The sequence below is a fragment of the Mustela erminea genome, chromosome X (assembly GCF_009829155.1).
Source record: "Mustela erminea isolate mMusErm1 chromosome X, mMusErm1.Pri, whole genome shotgun sequence".
Classification (NCBI taxonomy): domain Eukaryota; kingdom Metazoa; phylum Chordata; class Mammalia; order Carnivora; family Mustelidae; genus Mustela; species Mustela erminea.
Genome location: NC_045635.1, coordinates 117,225,202 through 117,238,089, shown reverse-complemented (window position 1 = coordinate 117,238,089; position 12,888 = coordinate 117,225,202). Strand labels below are relative to the sequence as shown.

At 41.1% G+C, this 12,888-nt stretch overlaps 1 protein-coding gene across 7 annotated transcripts in view; it reads left to right on the top strand.

Moving 5' to 3' along the window:
- MCF2 (MCF.2 cell line derived transforming sequence) overlaps window positions 1-12,888 on the top strand; it is a 105,018-nt gene that overhangs the window by 65,975 nt on the left and 26,155 nt on the right. For all 7 annotated transcript variants that reach the window (XM_032331401.1, XM_032331400.1, XM_032331405.1 and 4 more), the window contains 8 exons: window positions 460-651; window positions 1,917-2,085; window positions 3,323-3,370; window positions 7,087-7,124; window positions 9,665-9,753; window positions 10,951-11,017; window positions 11,717-11,832; window positions 11,948-12,017. In XM_032331401.1, coding sequence (XP_032187292.1) covers window positions 460-651; window positions 1,917-2,085; window positions 3,323-3,370; window positions 7,087-7,124; window positions 9,665-9,753; window positions 10,951-11,017; window positions 11,717-11,832; window positions 11,948-12,017 — 789 coding nt within the window. The remainder of the gene's footprint in view (window positions 1-459; window positions 652-1,916; window positions 2,086-3,322; window positions 3,371-7,086; window positions 7,125-9,664; window positions 9,754-10,950; window positions 11,018-11,716; window positions 11,833-11,947; window positions 12,018-12,888) is intronic.

Below are 12,888 nucleotides of genomic sequence, written 5' to 3'. Positions count from 1 at the left end.
TCCTTGTCCTTGGCTATCACCACCCATTTATGTTACACTTTATGTTTGCCGACGCGTTCCATGTTTCACTTACTGACTTGGGGACAGGATCGTGCGGCTGAAGCGTCAGTGTTGTGAGGTCCGTCGGACCCTTTACTGCAGAATGAGTTCCTCATTATGAAATAAGTACAGTGCTTCCCAGCCTCGGCTGTGTGTCTTCAGAATTACCTGTGGGGCGCTGCAGAAATCCCAGCGCCTGGCGTAGGGCCCGGAGCTGCTGAATCGGAATTTCTGGGGGCAGAACCCAGATATCTTTATTTTTAACAGCTCTGAAAACAACTCTGATTCACAGAAGCCAGGACTGGTAAACACTCCTAAAAGACAAACGTATTTCTATGTATTCATTCATGTTTTGTGTGTGCGTGTGCGTGTGTTTGTGTGTGTGTGTGTGTGTGTGTCTGTGTGTGATTTGCTCATCAGGCTCGCCAGTGCTGTGATGAAGGAGAATGCCTTCTAGCTAACCAGGAAATCGATAAGTTTCAGTCTAAAGAAGATGCTCAGAAAGCCCTCCGAGACATCGAGAATTTTCTTGAGATGGCTTTGCCCTTTATAAATTATGACCCTGATACCCTACAGTATGAATTTGATGTAATTTTATCTCCTGAACTCAAGGTAAGTGGCTGTTTTTTTTTTTTTTTCAAATGAACAGATTTTTTTTTTTAAAGCTGTAATTCCAGTAGCGTTGGCAAGAGTTTCACTCCTGACTTTATGTCAAATCGCAGTTACGTGCTTCTTTTAAGGATGAGGCGTGATATTAGTACCACTGTGAAGCGTGGGAGGGTCCAAAGCCTTGAAGCTCTCCATGGGCTCAGTCGGCGGAGCCTGTGACTCTTGATCTCGGCGTCACCAGTTTGAGCCCCATGTTGGGTGCAGAGATGACATAAAAATTAACTGACTACATAGACTTGAAAAAGAAAAGCATTTCAAGGCTTTACGCTTGCTATAACATGAAGAATGAGCTGTGATGCCATTCTCCTCTAACTCTTTTCCCCTATTAGGAGTTCTCACATACCTTGTTTGCGCATCCTTAGAGAAGGGGCTAAGGTTGTCCTAGGGCAACACTGGGCCCTTGTTAAGAGCATTCTACTCCAAATAGCTTGTTTTCCTGCTGCACTTACTAGCAACAGGTGCTGTGTGGACACAGATCTGGCTTTCCTGCTGAGTTTGAGCATGAAGGGGTAAAGAAATGCTCCGGGGCTTCCTGGGGGGTAGGGTGCAACCAGATGTTGCCGTGAACAAGGTAGAGACCTCCGGGTTCCTGCAGGGCCACACTGCTGGAGCTGTCCCGAGGCCCCCTCACGACAGTGACGCTAAGAGATTTTTGTCATGCTATCTGTCGCCAAAAGGTGTGGTTGACTCTTAAGTTTGGAACAGTATCCAGAACCATGCTTAGCTGCAGATCTTAGGGGACGTCCCAGAAAAGCAGAAACGTGGCCACAACAATAACCAAGTGACTTTTCTGGAAGCAACCGAGCTAATCCCTAACTGCCTCAGATCATCTAGGAGGGTCTAGGAGGAGCTTTTTAGGACGCACCGAGAACTGTAGGATGTGTGGGGCAGGATAACACATCGCACCGTGCTCTGACACTGCGTTAGCGGGTGCCTCTCTTGTGCTCCACGTGCCGCCTCTTCCAACCCTCGCTCCTTCCAGCGCTGTAGACAGAGACCTATGTCATGACCGCTCGATCAGTTTCTTTGAGTGGTTTTGTTTGAGATCTTCATCTGTTTTCTGTTGCTTTCCAAGTTTTTTTTTTCTTTTTTTAGTTCTGTTTTCAACTCTAAGTTGATTCTCTGACCATCTGGGTCCGAGCCATGTTCTAATATCTGTAGTGACCCCAATTCAGAAAATATTTCATAGAAGTCTCGCGCAACCACAGGTTCAGATGCAAACCGTCCAACTCAAGCTCGAACATATCCGAAGTGCATTTGAGAACCAACAAGCTGGTTTCAGGAACCTGACAGACAAGAACGTGAAGCCAGTTGAGTTTGTGGTACCTGCTTCTGACAATCTCATGAGATCTAGAGCGTCGTTCTCACCTAAACATGGTAAAGTATCCTACGTTCACTCTTCTCTTCCTGCTGTGGTGTGTCACTCTTGATGTAGATACTGAACGCATTCTTCAGTCCCGATAAGTTGAAATTGTATGTAAGTGTCTTTGGTCACGTTTGTACTCTGTTGCACGAGGCAGGAGTCGTGGTCGAGATTATTGTACAACAGTCAAACATGGTACTAATGAAGTAAAAGCATATGAATCTGGTACATGTGGGCACGCGTGTGCGTACGCACACACATATTTACTACTTATGTGGATAGATTATTACTTGGTTCTTATTAGCTTCTAGTAAGGGAACAGCTTAGGCAATAGAAGGGATTGCCTTTTCTAAGTAAGTGCTGGTAAACAGAGTAATTTTGCTAGTCATTAAACTGTTAGAGTCGATTTTCTTATTTTAATCTTTGTAGACTAGTTTTAACCATGTGGTACCCATTTCCTTTCTACGTTCTGTAGGATGGAATAGCTTTCCTGACTGTGGCGGGGAGCTAGTCTGGAAGTAAGATGATTCTGTTGCCCAAAGTTTCCCTTGAGCTGCCTCTGGAGCCGGGGCCTCTTAGGGGAGAGTAATTTGGCCTTTGGGGCCCTTAGTTAGTTGAACGGGTGAACATGGGACTAAATTTGGTCTGTCTGATCTGAAGGCTCAGAGACCTCATTAATGTATGGGAAGGAGCATCAAAACCTTGGCCAGTCCCCATGTGGATCTATGAAAACCAAAGCTAAAAGTTATGTAGTTAAGAGTTATTAAATATAAAAATATACTCACAAATAAAACTGTGAGCAATGCTCCAAGTGAAGAAAATTGACAAAGAAGATATAGGGCAAAAGACTAAAGCAACCCAAGAAACCAGTTAGGGGCTACAAACCACCAGCAGTGGGAATAGAAATGGATAGGTTTATATTCCTTAGCGGAAGACAGACCTCAGTCAGATGTCCGGCTGTGTGACCTGGGCCGGTTCACTTCTCGTCTTTTAGCCTAGTTTTGCTGTTTGAAAATAGGAACAATAATGCCTACTGACTGAAGTGGGTTGTTGTGAAGACAAAGAGAAAAAAGCCTTACAGAGTGTAAGAAGTACTGAGTAAACTAGACCAGCCCGCTGACTAAGGTTTCTTGCTCTGTAGTCCTTGGAGAACTCAGCTCCGCTGGAAGCGTTAGTTGCTGAAAGTACATTTGATTTTATTTTTTTCTTTCCAATATTCTTATTTAATGGCATTACACTTTTTTTCTGCAGTGGGAGTTGGATACTCTTTCTTTCAAGCATGTAAACTTTTTTCCAAAGGTACCCATCTTTATTACTTTTCTTCAGTACATTTTCTGAGTTTGTGTCCATGTGAAAAACCAGTTTGACATCTAAAACCAGCAGCAGTTCGTCCTGGAATTTCGCCCACAGTTAACGTTCTCCGTTTTCTTCCATAATAATCATCCATATTCTCAGCATGAAACTTACCTCGGACAATGACTCCCTGAAAAGTAGCTTATGCTTCTAAACTCAATCTCATCATATGACCACTCGTCAAAAGAAATCAAGAAAAACAATTGGCAGCGTTAAAACCAATCAAGCTTTCTTTCGTTTTAGAGAATCTTGTGTCATCCACAGTACAACTATTTGTGGGGAGTAGCTTGAATTTTCTTCAGTTTAAGACTGCCTAACGCATTTATGTGGAAAAAGACAGCAGCCTGAATGATATGGATGGATAAATGATTTTACTCGTTATTTATCATGGTTTCTAAATTAAACCAAAGCATCATTTATGCTACCGTATTTATTTTTACCTCATTGCTCTGTGAGAAATGGAGATTATAATAGTCAGGACTAAATAACTCTTCAAGACTTTTAATCGCTAAGCCAAATATATAGGATTTGGTCAAATCAAATTGTGTTCATCTTTCACACGATAAGTCAAACTGGTTTTGTTTGTTTTTGTTTGTTTCTTTTTACTAATTTGCATCAAACAGAATCCTGCACCTAGCGCAGTGCCCGGCAACTAGCAGGACACAATCAATATTTGTTGAATTAAGTTTTGGAAGATTTTGTTTATTCGAGAGAGGGAGAGAGTAGGAAGGAGTATGAGTGGGGGGAGGGGCAGCCGGCAAGAATCTCCAGCAGACTCCCTGCTGAGGGCACGATCCTGAGATCATGACCTGAGCCAAAATCAAGAGTCGGTTGCTTAACCCCTGAATTAATACAGAGGGAAGTTAGCAAAGCGTTGTGAGGGGTAAACTGTGCTTGGAGCTCCAAAACCTGTAGCTCCAGTCTGCATCTTCCTTGTAAGCTTCAGACCTGCCTTTACAATTTGCCTCCTTGAATTTCCTCTGGGCAACTCAGGCTCTGCCTGGTGGCCTCTCCCGCACACCTTCCCCCCCTTCCCCTGGGCCTCACTTCCAGGAACAGTACTGTGATGTCCCCGCTCGCCCCAGCCTTTGCACTCATGGCCCCGCCTTTAATCAGTCACAAAAGCTATGTCCTCGCCGCCACTTCCTTAACCCAAGCTCATGTCACCGGTTGCCGTGACAACTGCAGCGGTCTCCCTGTCTCCCCACTTCCCCTTTCGCATTGCCCCTGTTTCTCTGGCCTGTTGGACTTTACAGGGCTGCTCTCTCTCTGGGACGCTGTGTCCTTCCCTGTCCCTTGCCCCTTTGCTGGTTGCTTTCCCTCCAGCAGATTTCCTGTCCCTAGTCCACTTCCTTCCCGGAAGCTTTTCTTCCCCTGCCTCTCCTGCTCAGCACCCAGTTCGGTTGAGCAGCCGCGCTGTGTGGGGACAAGGCCGGCTGTGTGTCTTCACGACCTTCATAGAATTGTCCATTTTCCGTCTCTCTTGCTAGACTGTCCACTCTGTAGGGGCAGGGACTGTGCGCAGGTCATACTCGTATCCCCAACACCAAACACGGAGCTCCGTGTAGAGTACAGCGCTCCTGATTTTTCACGGATCCATTTACGTCGTTGAGAGAACGAATCTCTCCAGGTTGCTTTTCAGAAAAATCTGCTTTGTCCCAAGTTGTGTATATATATTCCTTTTTCATCTCTTAATGTGGTCGCAAAGAATTAATTATAGCAAAGCTAAGTAATAAGGCTTCCTCAGTTACCTTTATAAAGAAGTTTGGATCTCTGTGTATCAGGTGTCTTTAAAGTGGTAAACATCAGTGTTCATTGAGAAATTGATTTTACGTGGTAAGTGCCACTAAGTCTAACTTCCGTACTTATATATGTGATGCTATAAACATACAACTTCTGTATAAAATATATATATATTTAACTTTTTTATTTGAGTGTAGTTGACACAAGTTAACTTTAGTTTCAGCTGTACTACATAGTGTTCAACATCTCTATACGTTATGCTATGTTCTGTACATTATATATATATATATATATATGTTTTTTAAGTAGGCGCACACCCAACGTGGGGCTTGAACTTATGACCCTGAGATCAAAAATTGCGTGTGCTTCTGACTAAACCAGGCAAGCACCCCTATAAAATCTATTTTTGTTTTTACTTTCTTATTTAAAGTAATCTCTACCTCCAACGTGGGGCTCGAACTCATGACCTTGAGATCAAGAGTCACACGCTGTTCCGCTGAGTCAGCCAGGGGCTCCTAAAATATATATATATATATATATATATATATATATATATATTTTATTGTTTTTTTTTTAATTTTTTTTAAAAGATTTTATTTATTTATTTGACAGAGATCACAAGTAGGCAGAGAGGCAGGCAGAGAGAGATAGAGGAGGAAGCAGGCTCCCTGCTGAGCAGAGAGCCCAATGCGGGACTCGATCCCAGGACCCTGAGATCATGACCTGAGCCGAAGGCAGCAGCTTAACCCACTGAGCCACCCAGGCGCCCTAAAATATATTTTTAAATAATGAGAGTGGAGTATAAAATTCAGAGAACCTAACAGCATATCCTTTCCCTGAGTGTGTCTTGCAGTGGTTCCTGCCAAGGAGGGAAGGGCAAAAAGTATATTTCTTCCGTAGGGAGAAGAGATGCCTGTAGCCTGTGTGCGTGGCAGCCTTTTTTAGCAGCACCAAAACTAAGGAACACGCATGACCTGGTCTTGCACTGGCCCATGCTCTGGGGTTTGTAGAAACATTTGGACTCCTTGCTCACTAATACAGGGGCTCACCCATTGTAAACAGAACGGAAAGTTGAAACAAAGAAAAGGAGAGGCACCTGGCTGGCTCAGTTGGAAGTGCGTGCAACTCTTGATCTCGGGTCATAAGTTCGAGCTCCCTGTTGGGTGTAGAGATGACTAAAAACAAATAAATAAACTTTAAAAAATACAGATAATTTCATTTTCAACATGTTTTAAGAAAAGAAAAGGAGCAAACGGAATAGTAGAATAGAAAGATTAAAGCTTGGAATTTTGATGCGGTTGTTTCGTTTTAGCATTTTAATATGCTTCCAAGTTGTTTCATGTAGTTGTTAGAAGCACCTATTCTGACAGTAGAGTCTACAGAACACTACCTTTGCTTCCTGGACAAGATACTAACCTTACTTATCTAAGAAATGAAGATAGAGATAGTACGTATCTGTTAGGGTTGCTTTGAGGATTAAAAACCAAAATGGGTGTGTAGGGCTTAGAGCTGCCGGGCATGCAGTTATTAGTTAAATGCAGATGTTTTTCCAAACTCTTTTTGATACCGTTAGGCAGTGAGCTACAATCTGATTAAATGCTTATGTGTGCAAATGAATATTAAATCTGCAAATAATTACGTAACACTAGCACTTACCTTCCTGCTCACTCGGCAATCACGTGGATGTTTGGTGAGTCAGAGAATGAATGAAGGTGTAGCAAAGTGATGCTAAATAAGAACTTGAAATCATGTAGCTGAATCTAACCAGTCAACTGTTTTGTATGGTGTGATTTAAAAATACTAACCTAAATATGTCAGCATATTCGTAGCTCTCTATTTAATAAACATGCATGCATTTTAATTAAAAGTGTTGATTTTTAATTCTGGCTTGAAATTCCTCTTTCATATTTTTCTACCAGGAAAGAAGACTTGGAGACAAAATCAGAGCAACTTAAAAGTAAATACCACTAATTAATTCAAAACTGGCTTTATTGCTGTGGTTGCAGAATTGGTATGGAGGCTTAAACCATATTTTTAGTTCACTAAACCAATATTGTACGTTCGGAAGCCTATTTAATCTAAAAGAAAAAGCTGCTGCTGCATTGTGTCTAATTGCAGTTCTGGCATATCCCCAGGTGTATGAGCACTTTCTCAAGTCTTGGCTTGAGTTCGGAATTAATTTCTGTAAAATATCTATAAGTCCCAGCTTCTCTTTCCTGCACCCCACCTCAATAAACTTAAATAATTGCGCCTTTCTACAAAAGAAGATTCCTTTCATAACTAATTACATTCCTGTAAGTATGAAGCATGGACAAAAGACGGGTCCTAATGGTCCATGTGCCAGGCTCAAAAAAGGACATCTGTTCATTTGTGGATTGATTCAAGTCTCCTTCTCAGTTGTCCAGGACATTCTGGTATCTGCAGAGAGTAGCCTCATCATAACCATAGGGCCCTACATTTTCCTTGTGTCTTCTTGATGGTAAATAAGGACAAGAACATAGATCTCCAAGAGGCAGTATAGGCACTGATAGACACTCCCTGCCTTTTAATCCCAACTCTGTCAGTTTCTGTTGGTTACATATAACCTGGGGTAACTCCGTTACCCCATAAGGAACTCCATTTCCTATCTATAGAATGGGTATAATAACAGAATGCTCTAGAGCATTGTAGAGGTCACATAAACATAAAATAATACTTGGGAAGTATTTCGAATGATGCGTGGCATGGTTAGCATCTCACATGCTGTATACCATTATGAGCAGGCTAGTGAGTGGCCTAGTTAGCACGGTGTATAGCCACAACCTCTGTTTTCGAGAAGGAAACAGGCTGAAGACCAAATTCCACAGTCTTACGGGGTCTTTCGGTTTCCATTTCCACTCATGATACCCTAACTTCCTCTATGGGGACTTATTCATTTACATATCTTAGGGGAAAAGTAGGAGGCTGTGGCTCTGTACATTTTCTTGGTGAGATTACTAGCTAGTGAACAGAGTTCCAAAATGCACACGTTCTTCAATTCGAGTCAATTGGCACAATCCTTTGGCAAGGCATTTACAAGTATAAATTTATGTTTTGAAACTTTCCAAACTTGAATTTCAGAAACCTGTTAGGAGTAAGGGATGCATACGTATCTGATGAGTAAAGAAGCGCGCAGCATTATCAGTCTTAATTATAGTATTAAAATAACAGTACATTCAGATAGAACGAATCAAAGCATGGTCTTAAAGAGGGAGCATAACGCTGGCACACCATGGGCTTGGCCCTGTTTTATCACTTAACTAGGTATGGGACCTTGGCCCGGTTGCTAAACCTTTCTGAGCCTCGGTTTTCCTATATGCAAAATGAGGATAAGTATGCTATAGCTTGCCAAATTGCTGGGAAGATTGGATACAGTGATTCCCGTTAAGTCCCTACAACTGTGCCTGCACAGTATCTAGGAAATAGTCCGTAAATGTTTGTTCCTTTCCACGCATGTTTGTAATGTTTTGTGCAAATGCTTTTTAGCTGGCAGATCTCATGCTTCACTTTGGGTTCTACTTGTTACCAAGTAATGCTGCGTTTGCTTGGAGTTCAGACATTTTGCGGGCTCAAAAGTCCAAATTCAGCCAGGATCCCTGGAAGATACTTCTAAGGCTTCTGAAGAACAATTAACCCGCCACAAATCTCATGTAGTTGACTCACTCAGGAAGTCCAAGTCCTGTAGAGTCTTCAAAATAAGACAGTGGCTTAGGGTCGGGGAAGTCACTTGTAGCAAAAACTGACATGTGGCAGAGAGCAGAGACAGAGATCAACAGGCTACAGCCATTTTAAGAAAGAATAGAGTTACCCAGATGTTATCAGCCCTGGAGTGGATCATCAGTTTTTATCACATCATTCACATTCCTGATGGTACCACTGAATTATTAGAGGGAGAGGCAGTGATGTCGTGTATCCTTGGTTAAAGAACTCAAGGACTCATGTACTATTTCCTAGAAAGTTTCCATCAAAAATCATTAAGGCTAAAAAGCTGTTTTTTTTTCTTCTTCAATGAATAAACTTTAGTTATCTGGAAACTCAACTTTTTATCAATTAACCTCACTTCCCCAAAGTGCCAAGTAAATGAGACATTATTTAATGTGGAAAATACAATTGTTTTCTTAGAGCAGGAGTGGGGGCTGGGAAAAGGTGGTGGGCGAGGCAGAGGGAGAGAGAATCCTAATCCCGCGACCCTGAGATCATGACCTGAGCCAAAATCAAGAGTTGGATGCTTAACCAGCGGAGGGACCCAAGCGCCCCATGTATAAAATAAGTCCTAATTAGTATCTTAAATCTGTCCTCTTTGGCAACTCAAATAATTTATTTTACCAATATGTATCAAAGTTATTCCTGAAAAAAATAATCCTAGTGTTTTCAAGTTTATCTACACAGGACCTAGAGAAAACTTAATTTGAGCTTGATTTTCTTCAAGAAGATCTATACATACGTGGATGCTAATTTAACTTATTTTCATCATTTCAGATTGAAGTGGTGCATGATGGTCGGGAGAAGAGAAGTTCTGGTCAATCCTCCAGTTTGGACAATGACAATACCTTGGATGTTTTACAGAAGTATCTTTTCTTTATTGACATACTCTCATATACACATCTACCAGTAGGAATCTGTGATTCAAATGTACTTGGATTTTGAAATCACAAAATGGGATTCTGTTATGTTGATGAAAAGGACACTAGATAAGTTGTCAGAAGTCCTAGAATTAGGCCTGGCTAACCTATGCTCTGTTTGTGTGACTTGAAAATTAACTAGAGTTTTCCAGAATCTTTATTTCCTCTTTTCTAAAAGAGGTAAAAGTGAATGAGATGTTGTTTCAAAAACTACAAAGGTTTTGTAGATATATAATGATATTTTATAGATGTTGACAATAATCATTATTTTGTTTACTTTTATAAAATTATGTTACTATGCTAGACATAATAATATTCACCTTTTTTTCCTTAAGATTTTATCTGGGGACACTGGATTGGCTCAGTTGGTTCAGTGGTTGACTCATGATTTTGGCTCAGGTCATGATCTTAGGGTTGTGAGATCAAGAATCAAGTTGGGCTAAACGCTCAGCACGGAGTCTGCTTGAGGATTCTCTTTCTCCCTCTGCCTCTTCCCCCACTTGTGCTCTTTCTCTCTCATATAAATAAAAGAATAAATAAATAAACAAATAAATAAATAAATAAATAAAATCTTTAAAAAACAACTCTTACAACTCAATGGTCAGAAGGAAAAAAACCCCACAAATTTTAAAAAATAAAGATCTATTTATTTGAGAGAGAGAGGGAGAGTAAGAGTGGTGGGGGTGGGTAGAAAGGAGAAGAAGAGGGAGGAGGGGAAAGACTCTCAGGCTGACTCCCCACTGAACACAGAACCCGAGGCGGGGCTCGATCCCACAACCCTGAGATCATGACCCGAAGTGAAACCAAGAGTCGGACGCTTAACTGACTGAACCACCCAGGGGCCCAGTAAATTGATTCATAAGCTTAATGAGATAGAAATAAAGTGGGTTATTTTTTGTCATGTAAAAATAAGCCCTGAGCCCCCTTTTCTTTCCTCTGAATGTATTTTAAAGAGTCTTGTGGGGGGTACTTATTCTAGAAACCATACAATTAATTTCGTATTTTGATGGTAAAACCAAAACCATTGGTAGTGGCCATGTATTAACGATTTTTACCTTACAGTTTGTAAGGAGAAAGATTGAGAGATCATAATACAATTCTAAAGCAACAAAATAACTGGTAAATACTGTCTTTTCACTTTAGCCACGTCCTGAATGAACTGATACAGACAGAGAGGGTGTATGTCCGCGAGCTGTTTACTGTTCTGTTGGTAAGCGACTCAAATGGTATTTTCCCATCTCTGAGCGAATGTTCTCCCGCTACGTTCAGTAAGAGCTGTTGAGCCTTCCCGTGCTGTCTGCCTCCTTGACTGTCACACGCCAGCAGTGTGTACTCCTCCCACTGTTTTGAGGCTGCATGTGTAGCAGATGTGCACGGTCAGTTTCTCCCTCAGTAGTGACAATTGTGGGACCCAGATTTTAGTACAGAAGAGATAAGCTGTTTTCTTAAGGATCCAGCAGATTGCTATAATTATTCCCAGGGTGCTATTTAGAGATGGTGATGTAAAGAACTAAAAGTAGGAGTAAAACAGTCATTTGATACAAATGTCATAATATTAACTTGGTCTGAAAAACCTAAACATGTATTGCCAGTTTAACTAGAGGTTACTGACCTGTAATGTACTTTTTCATGCTTGGTTTCCATTTTGTTTCCTACACTATAAGCTACCCTCAAGGCCAGAGAGCCACTTTTTTCTACCCGTTAAGTGGGAAACCATGATGTCCTTGTCTTGCTAAAAAAAGTTTTAAAAATGGATTAACTTTGGGTACTGGAAAATGTGATTGTTAAAGTTAACCAACAGCTTCACCCACTCATCCCCGATACATTCTGCTGTATCTGTATCTTTGGTGGCTCAAACAAATGTTAATGTGAACATTTCTCAACGAATAAATGTATTTATTTTGGGTAGGGCTATAGAGCGGAGATGGATAATCCTGAGATGTTTGATCTTATGCCACCTCTCCTGAGAAATAAAAAGGACGTTCTCTTTGGAAATATGGCCGAAATATATGAATTCCACAACAAGTATGTAATTGCTGAATTGAATTTTCTTTTTCATCATATTATTTAAAGGCTACTGATACATTTATTACATTTTGCATAAAATTATATAATTTTTTTTCCTCTGAAATTTTCACAGCATTTTCTTGAACAGTCTGGAAAATTGCGTTGATGCTCCAGAAAGAGTGGGACCTTGTTTCCTGGAAAGGGTTTGTTAATTATTATTTTAAAAATATATAAATATGGGTCACTAAAGTAGCAGCTCATTTTATAGGACCAGATTTAGAGACACAGTGGATCTTGTTTTTTTATGTCTTTGTTTTGGGGGAGATGCATCACTCCAGCAAGCATTTAATGTTAGACCAAGTTTTGTAACAGAAGCTGGTACAGGGAGGTATCCAGAGCGCATGAATGGCTGTTGTCTTCCGTGGCTCAGCTTGTGACCACTGACCTCTGGCTGGTTTTGGGAGTCCAGGGAACATCCTGCCTGGGAAGATGTGAGACTTGGAATCACCCTCACATGACCATTCTTGCTTTGGTTAAGTTTTAGCCTCAGAGATGCCTTGGCATTTGCCTTGAGTACATGTAGAGTCTTAGACTCCAAAGTAGTCTGGCCTTCAGACACTGGGTTATCTGTCCCAGGAACTTTGTGAAATAGAGGGCTGTCTGTTCTTTTTATTCTACGAGTTTATTGTGGGAGGCTCATTTCTCCATGTCTCAAGAGAATGCTTATCACAATTGACTTCCCAGGCTTTGTAATCATATGTTTCCTCCATTAGCATTTTTCCTTAGACTACTCTCTGCTTATCTACTTCCTCCTCTTCCTGGAAAATCAGTTCCATCCTGACTTGAGAGTCAGTTTGATAATGGTGATCACTGAAAGCTTCCAAATAGATGTCTTATCCCAGAGAGTGTTAATGGACTGAGAATATGATAAGGTTAAGAAAAAAACTATTTGTCGTTATGTTTCTCAATATATTCTAACTTCAAACACATTTGGTTGATAGCTAGATTCTTCCCTGACTTCTCTAAGCAACACCAGTCTCTTTTCTTTGGACTTGTGTAGTGCTTAATGCCCGT